At 38.3% G+C, this 22,343-nt stretch overlaps 1 protein-coding gene across 2 annotated transcripts in view; it reads right to left on the reverse strand.

The window, feature by feature from the left end:
• Positions 1-22,343, reverse strand: part of RNF17 (ring finger protein 17) — a 101,602-nt gene that overhangs the window by 24,909 nt on the left and 54,350 nt on the right. Inside the window, exons 23-25 of one of the 2 annotated variants that reach the window (XM_076009640.1) lie at positions 8,004-8,094; positions 6,906-7,021; positions 4,888-5,177 (exon numbers count right to left, since the gene is read on the reverse strand). In XM_076009640.1, the coding sequence (XP_075865755.1) occupies positions 4,888-5,177; positions 6,906-7,021; positions 8,004-8,094 (497 nt within the window). Of the gene's footprint in view, positions 1-4,887; positions 5,178-6,905; positions 7,022-7,991; positions 8,095-22,343 lie in introns of both variants that reach the window. The other variant, XM_076009639.1, reaches the window with a different exon arrangement.

Consider the following 22,343-nt stretch of genomic DNA (forward strand, 5'->3'; position numbering starts at 1 on the left):
GTCTTGAATCTTCAGGCATTTGTTGTGATTTCTTTCCTCATTATAAATACATATAAACTTCTGTATTCTTTTTTCTTAGCCTCCAAACTTATACAAGTACCAGCTTTTACAAACCTAGAACCACTCCTACCGTTACGTTAGTCCCAATATGGGGAAAATAGGGGAGACACATGGTGGAAGGAAGGTCAATTTGTGCTAACGCTGATGTAAGAGTTGTTTAGCAGCTTCAGCCTCCCACGATGCTCCTCTTCCATGCTGGGAGAGTACTTAGGATGTCTAGATAATCATTGATGGAATCTCTAAGTCCTAAATTCTGCTAACCACAGTATCACTGCCACCCCAGATGTGCAAAAAAAAGTGAGGCTCCAAGATATTTATATTCTCAAGGACCCCAAGGTTCACAGATACACAAAAACACTGGTACCATGGAAGGAGGAGAGAAATTCCTGGGGGCAGCCCTGACATAGCATGATATCCAAAACCCAATGATTTTTTTGTCAACTATTTGATCACACCCTAATTCCCTTATTAAACTTCATTACTTCTATTCTTCTTATTAAACTTCATTACTTCTATTCTTCAGCCAGGATAGACCCCTTTATCTTACTTATCCCCATCTTTGTGTAAGTTCCTTCTATATTCTATCCTAAATTTTCTAATTCTAAAAAGGATTATCAGTTTTAATTTTTTTTTCTGTCTATATCTATCTACATTTCCAAAGTCATGGGGTGCAGAATGTTTCTCAAGAAAAGTTTCCTTCCTCATCTCTAGCCTAACTTTTTGATCCTGCAACAATTTGCACACAGTGTGTCCCATAGTAACAACAGAGTATGGTGAAGGAAACACAGGATTGAAAGAGCCAAGGTCTCTTACCTAGTTTCAGGTTAAAAAAAAAAAAGAGCCAAGGTAAACCTAAAGAAGAACAAAGCAGGGAGCCTGGCTCCAACAGATTACAGGTGTTATGAAATATAGAACAAATAAATTATATACACACTACCAACAGTACAGGCTATATTAAGAAAAACATTGTGGTATTACTGCATGGATATACAAATAGACCAATATTACAGAATATAAAGTTCACAAACAACTTATGCATATATGGAACCTTAATTTTTAACAAAGGTAGCACTCCAGATCAGTAGGGAGTATGTGGAATATTAAGTAGAAGGCCTGGGACAACTGACTAATCCCATAAAAAATGAAATTGGATCCCTTCTTCCCATCTACCCCAAATCAATTCTAGGATGGCTTAAAGACATATAAAAAACAAAACTATGGGCCGGGCGTGGTGGCTCATGCCTGTAATCCTAGCACTTTGGGAGGCCGAGGCGGGCGGATTGCTTAAGGTCAGGAGTTCGAAACCAGCCTGAGTGAGACCCCGTCTCTACCAAAAATAGAAATAAATTAATTGACCAACTAAAAATATATATACAAAAAATTAGCCGGGCATGGTGGCACATGCCTGTAGTCCCAGCTACTCGGGAGGCTGAGGCAGTAGGATCGCTGAGCCCCGGAGATTGAGGTTGCTGTGAGCCAGGCTAATGCCACAGGCACTCACTCTAGCCTGGGCAACAAAGTGAGACTCTGTCTCAAAACAACAACAACAACAACAACAACAACAACAAAAAACTATGAATATTGGCCGGGCGTTGTGGCTCACGCCTGTAATCCTAGCACTCTGGGAGGCTGAGGCGGGCAAACTGCTCGAGGTTAGCAGTTCTAAACCAGCCTGAGCAAGAGCGAGACCCTGTCTCTACTATAAATAGAAAGAAATTAATTGACCAACTAAAATATGTAGAAAAAATTAGCTGGGCATGGTGGTGCATGTAGAAAAAATTAGCTGGGCATGGTGGTGCATGCCTGTAGTCCCAGCTCCTCGGGAGGCTGAGACAGCAGGATTACATGAGCCGAGGAGTTTGAGGTTGCTGTGAGCTAGGCTGATGCCACGGCACTCGCTCTAGCCTGTGCAACAAAGCGAGACTCTGTCTCAAAAAAAAAAAAAAAAAAAAAAAACTTAATATTTGTACAAGATCATGTAGAATAGCTTTCTGATTTCAGAGTAAGAAAGGATTTTTCTTTTTATTTTATCATTTTTTAATTTTTTATTATTTTTCTTTATAGAGGTAATCGAGTTAGCAGGAAAGGATTTCAACATGAAAAACAAAACAACAAAAACCCCAAAGACAACTGATAAAATTACATTAAAATTAAGATTTTGTTTATCCAGAAACCTCAAAAAGACACTGAAAAGTGAGAAATTGAGAGAAGATATTTGCAACACATAAAACTGAAAAAGCATAAGCAGTTAGGATACAGTAAGAACTATGAATCAGAAAGCAATGACTTAATGGAAAGTGAGCAAAAGACACGGACAGATATTCCATAAACATGGGAATTCGAATTACTAAAATAGAAGAAAAGATGTTCAACCTCATAAGTAACTAAGGAAACAAATTAAAGCCACAGTAAGACAGTGGCTTTAATGTGTCTCACACCCACCAGACTGGTGAAACTTAGTCTGACAACATGAAGTGTTAGCAAGGACATGGAGCAATGGGAATTCTGACATACTGCTAGTGATAAATGTAAACTGTTACAAACCACTTTGAAAAACAATATGACATTATCTAGAAGAGGTGATCATACACACATAATCCTAAATAATCCACCAATTCCGCTCACTGGGTATGTACTCTGATTATTAGAAAAAGTTTACCTGTGTGTATCAAGAAACAGGTACAAGGCTGGGCGCGGTGGCTCACACCTATAATCCTAGCACTCTGGGAGGCCAAGGCGGGCAGGCTGCTCGAGGTCAGGAGTTCGAAACCAGCCTGACCAAGAGCGAGACCCGTCTCTACTATAAATAGAAAGAAATTAATTGGCCAACTAACATATACAGAAAAAATTAGCCAGGCATGGTGGCACATGCCTGTAGTCCCAGCTACTCGGGAAGCTGAGACAGCAGGATTGCTTGTGCCCAGGAGTTTGAGGTTGCTGTGAGCTAGGCTGATGCCATGGCACTCACTCTAGCCTGGGCAACAAAGTGAGACTCTGTCTCAAAAAAAAAAAAAAGAAACAGGTACAAGAATTTTCATAGCAGCATTTTTTGTAATCGTAAAAATCTAGAAACAATGTAAATGTCCATCAACAGTAAAATGGACAGAAATATAATCATCCACTGCAGTATTATTCATATTTAGATGCATCATGGTAGATGACTCGAACTTTTTTTTTTTTTTTTTTTTGAGAGACAGAGTCTCACTTTGTTGCCCAGGCTAGAGTGAGTGCCGTGGTGTCAGCCTGGCTCACAGCAACCTCAATCTCCGGGGCTCAGCGATCCTACTGCCTCAGCCTCCCGAGTAGCTGGGACTACAGGCATGCGGCACCATGGCCGGCTAATTTTTTGTATATATATATTTTAGTTGGTCAATTAATTTATTTCTATTTTTGGTAGAGACGGGGTCTCGCTCAGGCTGGTTTCGAACTCCTGACCTTGAGCAATCCGCCCGCCTCGGCCTCCCAAAGTGCTAGGATTACAGGCGTGAGCCACCACGCCCGGCATACTCGAACATTTTGATGAAGAGTCACAAAAGAAAATGTACATTTTGGTTGTTTATATAAAATTTGAAAGATGGAAAACCTAAATCATTTGTTTAGTGGTAATCATTTGTTTAGTGGTACACACAGGAAATGATAACATCAAGTTCAAGAGAGCGATTATCCCGGGGGGTGAAAGAGGGAGATGTGACCCAGTGGGGGCGCGCACGGCTTCTAAGGCTTTGATGCTGCTGCTTCTTATCCCAGGCAATGGGCACGTGGCCACGGCTTTTAATGTTTTTATTTAATACTTTTTGTGCTATATATTCTTTCACATTTGTAACATTTTACAGTAACTTTTTTTTTTCATTTTTTTGGAGACAGATTCTCACTCTGTTGCCCAGGTTGGAGGGCAGTGGTACAATGAGATCTCCCTGCAGCCTCAAACGCCTGGACTAAGTGATTCTCCTACCTCAGCCTCCCAAGTAGCTGGGACCACAGGCACACATCACCACACCCAGCTAACTTTTCTCTTTTTTATAGAGACAGGGTCTTGCTATGTTGCCCACGCTGATCTCGAACTCCTGGGCCTCAAGTGATCCACCCACCTGGGCCTCCCAAAGTGATGAGATTATAGGTGTGAGCCACTGCACCGGCCCTCCAATAACCTTTAAAAATTCATTTGAGCATCTACGTTTAGTCATTTTTAATGTGATCAGCACATTGACCTTACAACACTGTGTTGTGGGAGTAATCTTTTGGGATCCCATCTTCATGCAATGGTTTCCAATTAGATTTCCCACTTTGTAAGAAATGGGCCTTGGGATTTATTTCCTTTTTCTTCAACTTTGTGTAGTTATCAAAGAGGAAGTTCAAGGTTATAGTTATTAGGCAACTCTAAGGGTTACACATTTTTTGGCACATGCTTACCTCCCAGTGTGTAATTTCACTTTGTTTTGGAGCTTTGTATATTTTTTATTTTCATGCTAACTCAGTAAATGTTAACTTTAAAAAATAGGCATTTTACCTGACTTACTGGAGAGTATTGCTCAAACTACTATAATAACAGAAATGGAAATTCCAAATCCCTTTCTTCTTATGAGAATAGCGCTTACATAATTGTTAATAATTGAAAGAAACCTCATTAAATGATTTTTATGTGCTAGGCATTTTTGAAAGCACTTTGCATGCATTGTGTGAAATCATTTAATCCTACCAACTCTGTGAAAATGAAGTTCAAAAAGTTAATTACTTGCCTAAGGCATTTTAATTCATGTCCAACTTACTAGAGAACTAGGAGCTGCTAAATCTACTTTTACTAAGTCTACATAACATAGAAGATCTTACCTGATAGTTTAGGTACTACAAATATAGTTCCATCATCACCAATGCAGCTGACTACTGCCTCAAATACCTGCATGTTAGGAATAGCTGGTGGTTTATAGCATCCAGTGGTTCTTGGTTCTGGAATTTTTTCCTTAAATTCAGACACCTTGTGTTCACTGATTTTATCAGCAGCTTTTTTGTCAGGGTCAAAGTCTATTTTAACACACTTAGTAACCACTGAACCTTCTTGTTCCAGCGGGACTCCAGGAGACTTCTCAGGTAATGAATGGCTATTATCTAATTTATTAATTCTGTAACATCCAAAAAAGAACATATCTAAACATGAGCAAATATAAAATTCAGGGGAAAACAATATAAAAAGAATCCTTCAAATATACTTGAAATTTAAAGGAAATATTTGCTCTAGTCTAGGATATACTAGTTTAATATGTTACATGAAAATTAGCATAAGTTATAATGAAAATTAGTTTAAATTATGAGACAGATGAGAAAAAGCAATATAATTTTACTTAAATATTTTAAATTACTATCTCATATTTACATGTTATTCTCCCTTAAAATTTCAAAAGCATATCCAAAATATTGTACAATGAATTAGATATTACTGGAAAATATAATACCTTCAAGTTGGTTCTATTTTAATCCACAGAACATATATACCTTGCAAGTTATTAACATTCATAAAGTAAATGAGTCTCTTAAAAAACAGTAAGGTACTTTTCAGATATTAGGTATTAGTGGTAATATGTTATATTTACTCAATTTTTCTACTTGTTAATTCCCTTCCAATTCAAAAACAGGCAGCGTACTGTACAAAAAATAAAATCCTAGATGGAAATATTAACACTGATTATGTTTTAGCAGAATTATAGCAGAGTTTTGTTTCTTATAACTCCCTGTACTTTCAAAAGGAAGGATTAATGAAACAAGTTATATAATTCCTCAATTAACCGCAACCCCCCTGCAGCTTCCCATCCTCACCCAGGCCTTAAGATAGCTAGTAGTTTTAGTGTCATAAGAGCAGTAAATTCAGCAAAACACATACTTTCATTGGTTAAAAAGAAAATAAAGAATTATAAAAAATAATAAAAATTAAAATTAAAAAAAAATAAGAGCAGTAAAGAACATCACAATTTCTGGCAGATAATGTCACTAGTATTAACTTGCCTGGCATTTTCCACTTAAACATTTCTTTTATCAAGGGAACTGCTTTAGCCTAAAGGCAACGAACCCAAGAGAGACAGGTGTGAGAGCAGAGATGTGGTGCCTAGGCACTCCAATGCCCAGGTAACTCAGGCAGCACCCACCATACCTAGCCAACTACCTCATGTCCCACTTAATTTCTGATTTCTTATTCTCTTTTCATTTCATCAAGACTGAGGGCCTAGTCTAAATAAGGTAAAATATAATTTAAGACAACCATATCTAAGGAGACCTGGTCATGTATGGTAGAAAGTGGCTACCTGAGACATGTGTTTGCAGTTCCAGCATACCTCTATGTCTCTGGAAGGGGCACAGCAATACCCTGATCTCGTCCCCTAGATGAGAGGAGCTTAAATCCCAAACTTAGTACCTAGAAGGATCTTTAAATATAAGTATTGCTCAATTGCTCAATTTTTCTGCTAGTCATTCCTATTTCATAAAAATACGTTTCACAAAAATACATTTTTGTATATATCCACTGGAATTTCTAAAATGAACCTTAAACATTTCTGCCTTTGGTATCCAGTATACAATTCTCTTTTTCTTTGGTTTAAATGTCAAAGGAAAGGGGAAATTATAAAAGCAAGTATGTCAGTATAGGGTTTAAGTGTGCAAGAGCTTATGGGACTGAATAAACCAATGAGCAATTCTAAGGGAATCTGTTTTAGAGCTGGCCCCTCAGAGTTAGTTTATAAATCTTTAAGAGCAAATGATACAATTCAGGTTTGAAGGCACATATGTAAGAAGATTTGCACAGGTTAATAAGAAGTAACCACTACAAACTGATGTCAAAAAAATTTTTTTAAAGTCTATACCTCCTTTCTCTCAAAGCCAAACCCTTTTTAATCAAATATTTAGAAACATCAACACGCTCTCCTTTTTCATCTCTGCAGAAAATTTTCACAGGTAGTGGCCATGTTGTGTTGTTTTCCTGTAGTGATTTAAGAGCAGAGTAAATATGAGACACAAAAATGAAATCTTCTTCATAAACAATGTACTTTTCATAGGCACTTTATATTTCTCAAACAAGAAAAAAAATTTGCTAAGTAAAGTTATTCTGATATCTAAATATATCAGAGAGAAAAATAGCACGGAAGTAAGTCAATGGAGAGACAGTTGTTTTGTGAAGTGTATCAGGAGGACATCACTGTCAAGTGAAACTTCCCCAAAAAAGAAAAAAAAATTTAAAACTTTTTTTTCAATCCCAGAATTGAGGGCTGGGTGGAGCACACACCACCAGTTAACAAGTTTCTCTATTCCCCTAAACTCTTAGCGAATTATAGAATCAAAATATTTCTGAAAATATATCAATATATTTTCCGAGGTATGCCATTTTCCCCCTACAAAATGCAAAAGAAAGAACTACAAAATATATATACTTCATATCAGAGAAATTATAAAAAGGGAGAAAATCCATATGGAAAGAAAAAGTAATATAAAGTGAGTTATATAAGAAAATCCTAATCATTAAGGCAATAAAACATTTAAATTCAAAAAAAGTAAAAGAAGCAAAGTATTTTTAAGTGTTCTGAAAAGATATATGTCTCTTCTCAAATCCATACTCTCATACAATTTTATGATACATAGTTAATATTATTTCACTAGAAGCCTAACTTTCCAGTTTAGCGAAAGATTATCAAATGGCTTTCAAAAGACATTCTAGCATACATGTTACATTTTTAACATGCAAATTATCAACTCAAGAATATTACTTTGACTCATTCACCTAATCATTTGTGATACACCTATTATCAAATAGGCATTATACCTTGAAACAAAACCAACAAAGTTTGCAACAAAATCCAAATAGTTTGCTGTTATTTCCTCAACTAGAAAGAAAATAAATGGAATTGGTAGAAACATCAACAAAATCATCAGTAATATCTGTTGTAACTCGTTACCCCACTACCTGCCTGTAAGATTATTGTTGCTACAGCTCCAGTCAGGTACAATGAAAGATAGTCACAAGCTGTCGCTGTCCACTTGTCACTCCCACCAGTTGGTCTAAAACAAAAAACAATGACAACTTATTTTTTTAACAAATAGCATAGGACATTGAAATATATAAGAAACACTAAATACCTACACACTCGTTGTTTAAAACACCTAAATATGTAGTGAGAAATAAACTTAAACATGGATCCATGTTATTTTCACAATTTTCTTCCCCACTTTCAAAGCCTTTGTTCATCCCTCTATTCTACTTAGGGCCTATATTACATGCTAATTTATTTATGTATACCTGTTCTGCAGCTACACTGAGGACCCCTAAAGAGTACATATGTTGTAAATACTTTTTTCAGTCATTATGTACATTTCATATGTCAACTAGACTATAAACTCAGAGAACAGGGATGATATTTATGACCATAATCGTATTACCTAATGCCTAGTATAGTGCCTGGCACATAGAAGGTACTCCAGAAATATTTAATGGAAAAGAAAAAAAGTACCTTTGTAATGATGATTCCACTGCCCATTTCTGGACGTTTTCTGGAATTCAAATGTAATATGAATCATCATCCATAAAAATCAGCCTTGATAGTTTACAGAAATTTTACTTAATTGTTGTTGTAATTGTTGATTCAAAAAAATTATTTAATAGATATGGTCATGCAATTTTAAATGAGTATAAAAATTCACAGAGCAGCACCTAATTCTTTGGCAAATACTGAATGGCAGACAATAATGTATAGTAAGAAAATGCTCAGTAAATGTTTGACAGATCAACGAAAAGTGATATATCCAAGGGGTGTGGTACTCACGCCTGTAAGCCTAACACTCTGGGAGGCTGAGGCGGGAAGATTGTTTGAGGTCAGGAGTTTGAGACCAGCCTGAGCAAGAGAGCCCATCTCTACTAAAAATAGAAAAAATTAGCCGGGCATGGTGATGCACGCCTGTAATCCCAGCTACTTAGGAGGCTGAGGCAGGAGGATTGCTTGAACCCAGGAGTTTGAAGATATAGTGAGCTAGAGCTGCACTCTAGCCCAGACGACAGAGTGAGACTCTGTCTCAAAAAAAACAATTTAAAAAGTGATATCCAACTTCATCAACCATGATAATCTGCAGAATTGAAACTGAGGGACTTCACATGTTTCTAACTATCAAATCTACCCCCAAAGAATAAAGAACTAGTACCAGAGAAGAGATTGTAGGGAACATAATGCAGGCTCTAAAGGCTCTCTAAACCTGGTTTCTAGATCCAGTTTCTTTGAGTTGATCCGTTAACTCAGCAAATAACAACTAATCTGGTCAGTTTTTTTCTTCTTCTTCTTAAGTGACAGGGTCTCACTGTGCTGCCTAGGCTGGCTTTGAACTCTGGGGCTCAAGCAATCCTCCTGCCTCAGCCTCCCGAGTCAGTGGGACTATAGGCATGCACCATCACACCCAGCTTAATCTGATCAATCTTTTCAAGTTAAATGGTTTATATGAGTGAACTAACCAAATCAATTGGGTACACAATTTGATCAAATAGGATTTGGTAAATGGGCTACACTATTATCAAGCCCAGAGAAACTTCTTGTGAGCTAAGGAAGCTTAAATTACTAGTAACTCTTAGAATTGGTTATGGTTTAAGTTATTGTGATGGTATACAAATAAAAATCAGTGTAACACTGTTATCCTGTGATTTATTATGGATATACATATTATAAATATTTTGTGGATATCTGTAGGTATTCACATTTTAAAAATATATGGATACAGAATATCAGTTGGGAGAGATGAAGTTCTAGAGATGAATGGCAGTACAAGCTGCCCAACAATGTGAATGTTCTTAATGTCACAGAACTATACAATTAAAAATGCAAATTTTATGTAATGTCTATCACAATAAAAACAATCTATGGATAAGGATTTCTTAGAATGCCAGTGAAACAAAGCAGTTAGAGCTCCAGTTCTGGATTCAGATCTTGTTTATAATCCTACCTCAATAGTCAGCAGATGTTTTACCCTGTATAATAAAATACTTAACCTCTCAAAGATTCAATTTCCTTATCTGTAAATAATATCTTATCTACACCTTAAAGGTTTGTTGTGAGGATTAAGTGAAATAGTGCCCGTAAGGCAATTAATATAGGGTCAGAAGTGCTGAGGGTTAGCTATTATTACTAGACTCTTAAAATGATGGTATTCTATTCCAGTGCATAAGACACAATTTAAGGGGTACATTAGAAACACATTCTCTACAATATCAGGCACAATCAAGGCACTGATAGAATTCTGTTCAATTATTCTGACTGAACTATTTAAGGTGAAAGCAAAAACTAGGATAGGATTTTATAGTATGGGCATGAAATTTCCATTCCAGGGCACTGAAAGGATTTATAGATATGGTCACACCATCACTATCAGTGATCATAGAAAGGCGCCCCTAAGACTGGAGAAATGGTCTGTGCAAACACATGGAAACTACTACTGATGAACTCTTCAAGAACATTAAAGAGATGGTCCATGAGTGGTCAGAATAGAAAGGGATCACTAAGAACAAGGTAACCTATTATAACCTCACTTAAAAAAATATCAGGTTTCAAACATAAATAAAACCAATGTCATGGCCGTGCACGGTGGCTCACGCCTGTAATCCTGGCACTGTGGGAGGCCGAGGCGGGTGGATTGCTCCAGGTCAGGAGCTCGAAACCAGCCTGAGCAAGAGTGAGACCCTGTCTCTACTATAAATAGAAAGAAATTAATTGGCCAACTAATACATATATAGAAAAAATTAGCCGGGCATGGTGGCGCATGCCTGTAGTCCCAGCTACTTGGGAGGCTGAGGCAGGAGGATTGCTTGAGCCCAGGAGTTTGAGGTTGCTGTGAGCTAGGCTGACGCCACGGCACTCACTCTAGCCTGGGCAACAAAGTGAGACTCTGTCTCAAAAAAAAAAACAAAAAACAAAAAAAACAAAACCAATGTCAGATTTATAGATAACTTTGGGCAAGGTATTTAACTTCTCAGTGTCACTTTGTTTAACTGCAATATGGGGATAATTAATAGGACCATGTCAGTACTGTTGTGAGAACTAAATGAACACATGTAAAGCATGTCTGCCCCAGCAGACAATAAACATTAGGTATACTGTACAGTCCATCTGGAGTTCTCAGGAGATCCTTGTGGGTAAGACAAAAATGAACTAGATAAACCACTATGGTTTATCTATTTCTTTACTAAAGTTTTTATAGTAATGTTGAAAGGGTCTTTTAAGCTTTATTTGTAAACAAATTTTTAATATGCCTATTTATATCCATGTCTGAAAAACCCACACACATATATATGTATACATAAGTTCATGTATTATCTTTTAGCCAAATGATGTGCAGTTTGCTGCCTTCAAATTAGGGAGCAAATTTGAGACAATCCACAACCACAAACTGCCCTGAATGATTTGATAACTATGGTAGCACATCAAAGGAATAGGAAATGGTCTGCTGGTAGGTTTGAATAATGACAGAGCTGCTGCTTCCCACATGTAAAATGTTATCTCATACTCTACAGTGAATAGCAGCTGAGATTTATTTAACAGAAGTTAATGACTGTTTTGAACCTCTGGAGGGAAGGCCAATTATTTTTGGCAATATTGTTACCTCAGTGACTAGATATTCTGATTTTTGTCAATAAAAGTCAGAGGTTGAAATTTTTATGAAATCTACTGTTTTTAAAAATGTTAATATTTCAAATTTAAAAAACATTCTTCAGGCCAAGTATATAGTACATGTTAGTTGAATGTGGCCAATAATTAGACAGGACAGCCCTAGACATTGAATAACAAAATATTTGAATTTCTAAACTCATTAAATGAAATTTGACAGGAATAAATATAAAATTCTATATTTAGGTAAACAATTAATTTAGGTGTATAAAAAGACATAGTCTCATAACAGCTTCAAGTAAAAAAGAGCAAGTGCCACCACTCTATGGAAGCCCTTCTAAACAGAAAGGCATGGTAAGGACATCAGTCCTGTCCTGCTCCTTCAGCTCAAGGGCTGGAGCTTTGGTTGAAAACCCTGATCTGTTTCAGGTCATGTTAACTTCTTTGGAGCACATGGGGAGTGATAATTCTGGTATAGTCAATGAATGGGTAGACTGACATGCTTGGGACCTTTTATAGAACCATCCTTTAGCAAAACTGAAACTCGAGAAGAGTTACAGCTTCTGACTAGTACTCACAGCTCAATGTGAGTTCAATGAACACTGCTTTAGAAAGCCAGTCCAACCCAAATCAGTACCCCCATTATGCAAATCAATACAGGTTGCATTAACCAAAGTGTAAATTAACATAATCATGTTTATAGTTTTAGTGAGATCTCAGAATATACCTGAAATATTTCTTCCAACTTAAATAAGAAAACATTTAGAGAAAGCAAGCAGGAGAATCTAGAAATCATGCTATTTTAGCACTACCTGAGAAAAAAAGATAGTCGAGAAGAAAAAAGTTTTAGTGCAAGATGATATCTACATTTCAATAGCTGCTGATCAGAGGAGTCAAGAGGTTTGTTCTATAGGCAAAATTAGGATGTGTGAAAGATAGAGGGAGGCCAGTTTTAATGCAGTGTAAGAAAAGCTTAGCAATTATGATTATCTAATGAAGAAACAAGCTCATTTGAGAAGAAACAAGCTCCATAGCACTGGAAGTTTTCAAGCAGGTCTTAAATGTCCACTTACTAGGAATATACAAAAGAACTTACTACTGTGACGCTTCTAAGCTCTTTGGATTCCAAGTCTAAGATTCTATAATTCTTTTTAAAAGACATTGGCTTTACTGCCATGGATTTAACAATGAAGGAAAGTCCCCTAGAAGCAGGAATTTGCCACTTCTATATTTTTTAAAAAGAGATCTTAATATATACCCATGGTAGATACTCCCTTGGCAGGTCAGGCGCAGTGGCTCATGCCGATAATCCTAGCACTGTGGTCTAGCAAAGGCAACAGAAAAAGCTTCTGTCTCAAAAAACAAACAAACAAACAAACAAACAAACAAACAAACAAACAAACACTTTTCTTGGCTTCTTTCCAGGCTGGGAAAACCAGAAAATGAAGATCAACACTGAGATCTATAAAGAACCATATTTGGGTTTTAACAAAACTAACATTTTCCTCCTAAATAATCTATTTAGAACAACACTTTCCTAATATTCCTTTAAGCTGTATCTTATTTACAAATTTTTCTTAATAGTTGATGATCATCTGTGATTATTTTGAAGCCATTCCCAGATACCACATCATTTCACTTATAAAGATTTTAGTCTGCATTTCCAAAACATAAGTCTTTTTGAATAAAAAGAACCACAGTGCTAAAAAATTAATTCCTTAATATAAGCTCTTCAGATGGGAATTGCATTTTCCTGATATTTTCAAAAACCATTTACACTGGTAAGCAAAGTCCACGCATTGTGAACAGTTGACAAATGTCCTTCAATTTTCTGTTGAAGAATATGAGTATCTGTCCTGCAGTTTCTAAGGTTTGGATTTAGCTGATTGCCTTCCCATGGTGTTGGACATGTTCTTCTGCCCTTATATTTCCTTTAAATTCAGTTAGGTTGAGTCTTGTGGATTCAGGTTTGCATTCTTCTTTTTCAGCAACACTGTTTAAAGGTGGTGCTTTGTACTTCCTTCAGGAAATACACAACACCTGGTTCTCTATCTTTTTCTGATGTTTGCAGCCACTGACAGTCATTGTCCAGATCTTTCAGTTTCTCTCGGGTTGTAAAATGGTGGTATTTTAATGATATCACTCTTCCTTGGTGTGTTAGTTGGAATACTTATAAAGAACAACTTTGTCTTATCAACTACTTGATTGTCCTCAACAGTTTGTACAGGAAAAGCAAGATAAATGCTCATTTTCCTTATTTAGCAGTTTTCAAAATAATGAGGTGGTTCCCTCTAAAATGTAACCAATGAGGTTTTTTTTCTTGAGACAAAGTCTGGCTTTGTTGCCCTGGCAAGAGTGCCATGGCATCAGCCTAGCTCACAACAACCTCAAACTTCTGGGCTCAAGGGATTCTCCTGCCTCAGCCTCCCAGGTAGCTGGGACTACAGACACATGCCATTGTGCCCGGCTAATTTTTTCTATTTTTAGTTGTTTGGCTAATTTCTTTCTATTTTTAGTAGAGACGGGGTCTCACTCTTGCTCAGGTTGGTCTCAAACTCCTAGCTCAAAAAACTGCCCACCTCGGCCTCCCAGAGTGCTAGGATTACAGGTGTGAGCCACCATACCCGGCCAAGGTGGTTTTTTTTTTTTTTTTTTTAGACAGAGTCTCACTCTGTTGCCCAGGCTAGAGTGCCCTGGTGTCAGCCTAGCTCACAGCAACCTCAAACTCCTGGGCTCAAGCAATCCTTCTGCTTCAGCCTCTCAAGTAGCTGGGACTACAGGCATGCGCCACCATGCCCAGCTAATTTTTTCTATACATTTTTAGTTGGCTAATTCAATGAGTTTTTAATCACTATGAACTTATGGATCTAAACATATCAAATACTTTAATACATTACAATTATCCTCTTGGTACTCAAATGTCCCATCTTGGTCAGTGGAAGTTTATTCAGGTTGGCTACTGAGTCCTTTTGTCACAACCCCAATAATTTTTTATAGCTTTTTTGATTTTTACTATGACAAGATACTCTAGGTTCATAAAGTACATTTCCTTTCCAAGACCTGGGATCAGACATTTTCCTAAGGAGTACTAGTTTCTTGTAGTCAGAAACAGTATATAACAGAATAGCTGATTGCTACTGAGTCATTCATGTTATGAGGCTAAAAAATATATATATTTTTACAATTAAATACCTCATAAATTAGTACTGATATTTCTAATTCAAAATGAGGACTACAAGTTTAATTAACCTTATTTTACAGCTTTATCATCTATCAACTATACCAGTTCTTAATAGTATGTACATAATTACTATTTTTTCTTTTTCAAACTCCTGACCTCAAGTAATCTGCCTGTCTCAGCCTCCCAGAGTGCTAGGAATACAGGTGTGAGCCACCACGCCAGGCCCTATTTTTTCTCTTTTTAAAATTTATTTACCAGCACAAGTGTGTGTACACATAATTACTATTTTGACTGAACTCATAATATACACATAATAGCTTCAGAATAACAATACCAACACTACAACCAACTTTGAGATTATGGAAAACAGTAGATGATTGGTGGGGAGGGTGAGGGGGAGCAGATGGGTATTCTGGTTTTGTCCTTAGGATACAGCCCAGCAAGGGCGTATAACCGACTTATTGTGCTTTAAAGTCACCTGAACAAGTTTCTCTCTGAGAGGCCAGGCCTCTACTATACACAGTTAATTTAATTTTTCTTACCATTTTTACTGATTTGTTTACATAAAATATTTACATAGTTCCAAAGTTAAATCAATATTGTTAGTAACCTCTCTTTTCCCTAATAATCTTATTGGAAGTACTCTTATTCCAGGTTAATACCAATAAGATAAACAGTGAGCTTATTCAACTTTTAATATATACCTCATTCTCTACCCTGTTTTCGAAATTGTGCTATATCTACTTTGTATACTGTACTGCTTCCCTAATAATGATCATTTAGTTTTAATGTTATAGGAAATAAACATAATGTTAATCACCAGTACTTATGTCAACATCTCTCACATATCTTCTTGGTTATCTGAAGCCTGCTCTTTAAAAAATTCCTCAGGAAGGTTCCTAGAAACAATATTCCTTGAATTCTTAAATGGTCTTAGCAGTTTGTGCTCTTGATACCTGAAGGCTACTTTGGCTAAATATAAAATCCAGAGCTTTCCTTTTTCTTCTTGAGTATTTTAAATATTATATGTTACTCCATTACCTTCTGGAATAAAGCACTGGTGATGACATTGTGATTTTCTCTTTTATAAACCATCAATTTTACTAAATTCTCTCAATGTTGGCTGTTCTGAATTTATTTACCTAGATATGCTGTATGCCCTTTCAACATCCTGTTTTAAATAGTCTTTCATTTACCTCCTTGAATGGTAGTTTTTATCATTTGTTTTGCTTCACTGCTTTTAGTTTTCTTCTTTGGGATACCTACTACACTTACATTGGGTCTTTTGGGGTCTACTTTAGATGTCTTTAGTTCTCTTTTGAATCCTTTAGATTTTTGTTCTTTTTTTTCATTTTTTTGTTATTTTGGCATATTATGGGGGTACAGATTTTAAGGTTTCAATAAATGCCCTTTCCCCCTCTCCCCCCACAAGTCTGAGTTTCCAGCATGACCATCCCCCAGATGGTGCACATCTCACTATGTATGTATATACCCGCCCCCCTCTCTCCTCCCCCTGCCCAATACCCTATTACTGTAGTACCTATGTGTCCACTTAGGTGCTGCTCAGTTAATACCAGTTTGCTGGTGAATATATGTGGTGCTTGTTTTTCCATTCTTGGGATACTTCACTTAGTAGTATGGGTTCCAGCTCTAACCAGGAAAATATAAGATGTGCTATATCACCATTGTTTCTTACAGCTGAATAATACTCCATGGTATACATATACCACATTTTATTAATCCATTCTTGGATTGATGGGCACTAGGGCCGTTTCCATAGCCTTGCAATTATGAATTGTGCTGCTATAAACATTCGAGTGCAGGTGTCTTTTTTGTAGAGTGTCATTGGATCTTTTGGGTAGATGCCCAGCAATGGGATTGCTGGATCAAATGGTAGATTCACTTGTATCGCTTTAAGGTATCTCTATATTGCTTTCCACAGAGGTTGAATTAGTTTGCAGTCCCGCCAGCAGTGTAGGAGTGTTCCTCTCTCTCCGCATCCATGCTAGCATTTGTTATTTGGAGACTTTTTGATAAAGACCATTCTCACTGGAGTTAAGTGATATCTCATTGTGGTTTTGATTTGCATTTCCCTGATGATTAGAGATGATGAGCATCCTAGGATATGGGCAACCTTAGAGAATGTCCCAAAATTCAGTGGATTTTGGGTAGAATGTTCTGTAAATGTCAGTCAGACCCAATTGTTCTAGAGTTTTGTTTAAGTCCATTATTTCTTTATTAATTTTCTGTTTGGAGGATCTGTCTTGTGCCGTCTGTGGGGTGTTGAAATCTCCGGTGATTATGGAGTTGCTATTAATCCATTTGCTTAGTTCCAGTAATGTTTGCTTTATGAATCTGGATGCACCTAAGTTGGGTGCATATATATTTAAAATTGTTATCTCTTCTTGTTGAACTGTGCCCTTTCACCATTATATAATGACCCTCTTTGTCTTTCACTACTTTTGTTGCTTTAAAAACTAAATCATCTGAAATTATAACTGCCACGCCAGCCTTCTTTTGGCTTCCATTTGCTTGGAATACTGAGCATCCTTGCAGGTTAGATGTGTTTCCTGAAGACAGCATATACTTGGCCTGTATTTTCTTATCCATTCAGCCAGCCCATGTCTCTTGAGTGGAGAGTTTAAGCCATTCACATTTATTGAGAGAACTGATAGGTAAGGTAGATTACTGTTCATTCTGTTGGGTTGGATGTTGTTGCTATGATTTCTGTCTTGAGCCATTGTAATATCTGGCCTTTAATCTTTGGGTTTTGGTTGTTTTATATTCGTGGGTTATTATTATGATGTTCCGTGCATAACGCTGTTTTAAGTACTTCTTGTAGGGCTGGTCTTGTCTTGGTGAATTCTCTGAGCCTTTGCTTGTCTGAGAATGTCTTTATTTCTCCTTCATATACGAAGCTTAGTTTTGCAGGGAATAAGATTCTAGGCTGGGCATTGTTTTGTTTCAAAAGAGTGAGAATGGGGCCCCAGTCTCTCCTTGCTTGTAAAGTCTCATTAGAGAAGTCTGGTGTTATTCGAATTGGCTTTCCCTTGAATGTTACTTGCTTCTTTCGTCTTATAGCTCTTAGAAGGGCCTCTTTAGTTGATATTTTGGTCAGTCTGATGACTGCATGTTGTGACGTCTTCTTGTTTGCATTGAATCTCCCAGGGGTCCTCTGAGCTTCTTGAACTTGTATATCGAGATTTTGAGCAAGGCCTGGGAAATTTTCCTCTATTATATCTTCAAATAGCTTGTCCAACCCATGAGTGTTGTCTTCTTCCCCTTCTGGTAACCCTATGACCCTCACATTAGGTTTCTTCACATAATCCCACATCTCTTGTAGGCTTTGCTCTTTTCTCTTGTTTCTCTGCTCTATTTCTGTGACTGATTTATTTAGTTGAAGGGTGTTATCTTCATGCTCTGAGATTCTTTCTTCTGTTTGATATACCCTGTTCTTGAGACTTTCCACTGTATTTTGTAGTTCCCTGAATTGATTCTTCATTTCTAGGAGTTCGGTTAAACTTTTCTTCATTGTGTCTATTTCTTTAGTGAACTTTTTTTCCAGATCCTGGAGGCTTTTTGTGGTTTCTTTGTGTTGGTTATTGAGTTGTTGTTGCAGGTCGGTGAGTGTTCTTATGATCCACATATGAAATTCCTCTTCTGTCATTTTGGTTGACTGATTTTGGTTGGTGCCCGTTTCTAGGGGGCTGGGGCTCCTCTTTGGGGTGTGTTTTCCGCTTGGTTCTTCATATTTCCTGAGTTCCTTCGCTGATTTCTTCCCATGTCTATCAGTTGTTGTTTCTTTTCTTTAGTTTTTTGTTTGGGTATTCACACGCCTTCTTTAGTTTCTGAGCCGGTAGGTGGTGTCTGTGGGTGAGATTCGACCACTCCCTGTATAATGAGTCAGTAGGTGTTGTGAAAAGGGTGTGCAGGATGCTCTCCCTGTCAGTAGGTGGCGCTTGCTTGGAGGAACAGGCTATGCTGTTACTTTTATGTCCTGTTATCAGCTCTTGTTCCTGTAGAGAGAACTCTAGTGCCTCAGGTGGTGGGTGGGGCCCTGGGACTTGCAGGTGTATCCTTTTCTCCCCTTCAGTGAGGGCTAGTCTAGGAAAGAGTCTGGGTGGAGCTGGGTTGGGTAAGCCTCCCCTCAGGCACCACCAATGTCATTAGCAGGGGTCAAAGTTCTGTTCTCTGCTTCCAGGCAAAGCTGACAGGGAGGGGCTGGAATGGCCCGGCTCAGAGAGTCAGCATGTGGGGGTGGGGCTGTCTGAGACCCGCAGTCTGGAGCGGGCCTCGCTTCTTTTCACCCTCCCCAACTATGCAGCTATTCCTGGGCCTCTGCCAGCAGGCCAGACCACACGCTACCAGGCCTCCCCTAGCTGTGCTGCTGGCGGGGAGGTTCCCTGCACAGGAATGCCACCTCCGCTAGGCGCACAGCCTCCCTTTGGGGGGAGGGTTGCCCTCTAGGATGCTGATCTGCCCCTGAAGGCACACACACCTCAGTAGGCTGTTTACAAATATCCCTTCTGTGCCCCAGGCAATGCGAGGCCTCAGTGCACGGGATGTGGTCTGCAGGTCTGACCTCTAGGTCCCAGAGTTCACACTATATCCCCACCAGGGAGAGGAGTGCCAGTCCCAGTTCACTCACAGGGAGCCCATGCTGGGTGTCTCTCAACCTCAGGGTCTGCCCCATTCTCCTGGGATCACCTGCCACCAGCACCTGGGAGGGCTGGCGGGTAGGGAGCTCACAGTATGAGTTCCCCTTAGTCAGCTGTAGGGTCCCAAAAGGGAAGGTCCCGTTCCCTAGAAGTGCCTCCGGCTGGTGGCTATATTGTCTCTCTGGGCAGCCACGGGTAGGGTTGGGGGAGGGGAGGAGGAGGCAATATGGCAATATGGTGCAGCTGGCGTCTGTGCACCTGGAGGTGCCCCGAGGGAGTTGCGAGCCTGGTGCCGCAGCCGCTACTGGCTTACCGCTCACTGGCGGCGGCCATCTCTGGGCTGGTGTCCGCAGGTCTCTCCACCTGCTGGGGAACCCACCAGCAGTCCAGGATGCAGGGGAGGAGAAACAGCCGAACCACCTACACTTCCCGCTGGTCTCTGAGCTGCTCCAGCTTCCAGTTCTTCTCCGTGACCTCCTCCTGTGGAGTCTCCCATGGTCTCAGGTACTCCTTCTTCCGATCCTCATCTGATGTAGGCTCGTCTTCTTGCTTCTTTCTTCTAATTTCTGCTAGAATCTGTCTTTTCTGCAGAGACACACTGTTTGGCGGTGTTTCTCGTCCGCCATCTTCTCTGGATCTCTAGATTTTTGTTCTTTAATTTTAAAAAGTGTCCTATCTTTTTTTTTTTTTTTGAAATAGTTTCAGGTAATATTTTAAATAGACACAGCAGTAAGTAAAAATAATTATTAGGAATTCTAACTTTTTCAAAACTGAAGACCTGTTAAACTTGATTAAAAGGCATGACAAAAACCACTGAGTTACAGAGTATTTTACTAAGAGACAGAACCACTGATATCTGGGCACAGAAAGCTTTTTAACTCTTCTCTTTTTTATTCTTTGTTTTTGTTAGGAGCATTCCATATACTCAAGGATCAATTTATTATTTTCACAAGAGACTCAAATTCTTACTTTATTCTTTTTGGTTACCATCCATGTAGCAATTTGCAGTAAATGATACATAAGCCTTTTTCATTTTATAAATAAACCAATTATCACTGGGCCAATTTTGAAACTTTTTTTTTTTTTTTTGCTCCTTTCAAACTCACTATATTTCAGGCATTACAAGACCAGGCCAATAATTTTATTTTTTCTTCCTGTCTACATTTGTGATACACCTTCAAGTTATCTTCTATTGCCTTCTTTCATGGTCTGACATAACCAGATTTTATTTAAAACAAAACAAAAAACTATCCTATCTTTTATTTCTCTTGAGGCTTTATCTATTGTGTTTATTTGCTTTTGTGTTTTTTCCTATTTTAGTCTACATTTCTGATTTTATATCTAATTCTTGAGTTCTGTCACCTTTTTACAAATCTTCCTTTATCTCTAATCACCATATTTCTGAGTTTTTCTAATTCTGCTTTACATTGTTCTTTCATAGCATTTTCATTTTCTAAATTTCCTCCAGTTCATTCTGGAATCTTAGACTACTGTCTGTGGGCATGTCTCTGGCTGATTCCACTGCCTCCAGGGATCTTACTCCGACCACCCTTATTATCTCTTCCTCACAGTAACTTGCATGAGAGTTGACTGAATCCTATCTTTTGCTCATGTTTAAGTCAAATAAAATTTCCTATGCTTTTAGGAGGAGGAGGAGGTAGGTCACAATTGCTTTTGTAGCTTCATGGCTCCAGAATTCTCTCTCCTGTTGTTTTCCCCGAAGTGACACAAAGCATGTGGCATGCTGTCAGATCTTGCACTTCTGCCCGTCTACCCCGACTTTTGGGTGGATCTTTTCTTTCCTTTGTCCCCTTATCTGTATTGCTGAAACAGAACTCTGTGCCCAGCGGTTTCCCCTCAGTGTGGGCTCATGGAATGGAGCTTCAGTTTACTTCCAAGAGGTTGCATGGCTCAGATGGCTCCACCATCACAGAACTCTGGCACATTCACAGGCCTTTCACGTCCAGCTACGAACCGCATCCCGCATCACCCTCTTCTCAGTTTGGGTTGCTGTTCTCAAACTGGCCTGCATGCTCCACAAAATGCTATCCTCAGAGCTGGTGGAATCCCAGTTAGCCTTCCAATTCCTTCCACACAACTGTTGACACCGAGGGTCCTGATTCATGGTGTGCCCCACCTGCTCATATCTGGGGGCTCACAGGGTAACCTGTCACCTACTTTTGCTGTGGATATTGACTGTGCAGTCTTCAGTTTTACTATCCAAGTGGCTCAGTTTTATAGTGGGATTCCAGTAGACTAAAAAACTACACCACGCCATTTTCGCAGAATCCGCTATAATTCACTCTTTTTGGTAATTTACATACTTTTAGCTTTCCATGCAATTTTAAACTTAACACATTTTATTTCTATCTGTCTTTGTTCCTCAAAATGTCTTTTATATTCAACAGTTTGAATTCTATATAGATACCTTTCATACTCACCCATCTCTTTTTTTAACTTTTTTTTTGTATGTTATGTAGTACTGATGGGATCTTCTCATCTTCTTTAACTTTTTAAAATTCATTTTTAATCATTATAGGTATATAATAGTTGTACATCTTTATAGGGTACACTGTGATGTTCTGATACAGGCATATACAATGTGTATGAATCAAATCAGGGTAACTGGGGTCTTCATCGCCTCAGGCATTTAACACTGGTGTTAGAAACATTCCAATTCCAGTTTTTCAGTTATTTTAAAGTATACCCTAACTTATTGTTGATTGCAGTCAATTCGTTGTGCTATCAAATACTGTTCACTCTAACTATCTAACTATATTATTGCACCCATTAACCAACTGACTTAACCTCCCCCCTTCCCTACTATTC

This window comes from Microcebus murinus, chromosome 13, assembly GCF_040939455.1.
Source record: "Microcebus murinus isolate Inina chromosome 13, M.murinus_Inina_mat1.0, whole genome shotgun sequence".
Taxonomy (NCBI): domain Eukaryota; kingdom Metazoa; phylum Chordata; class Mammalia; order Primates; family Cheirogaleidae; genus Microcebus; species Microcebus murinus.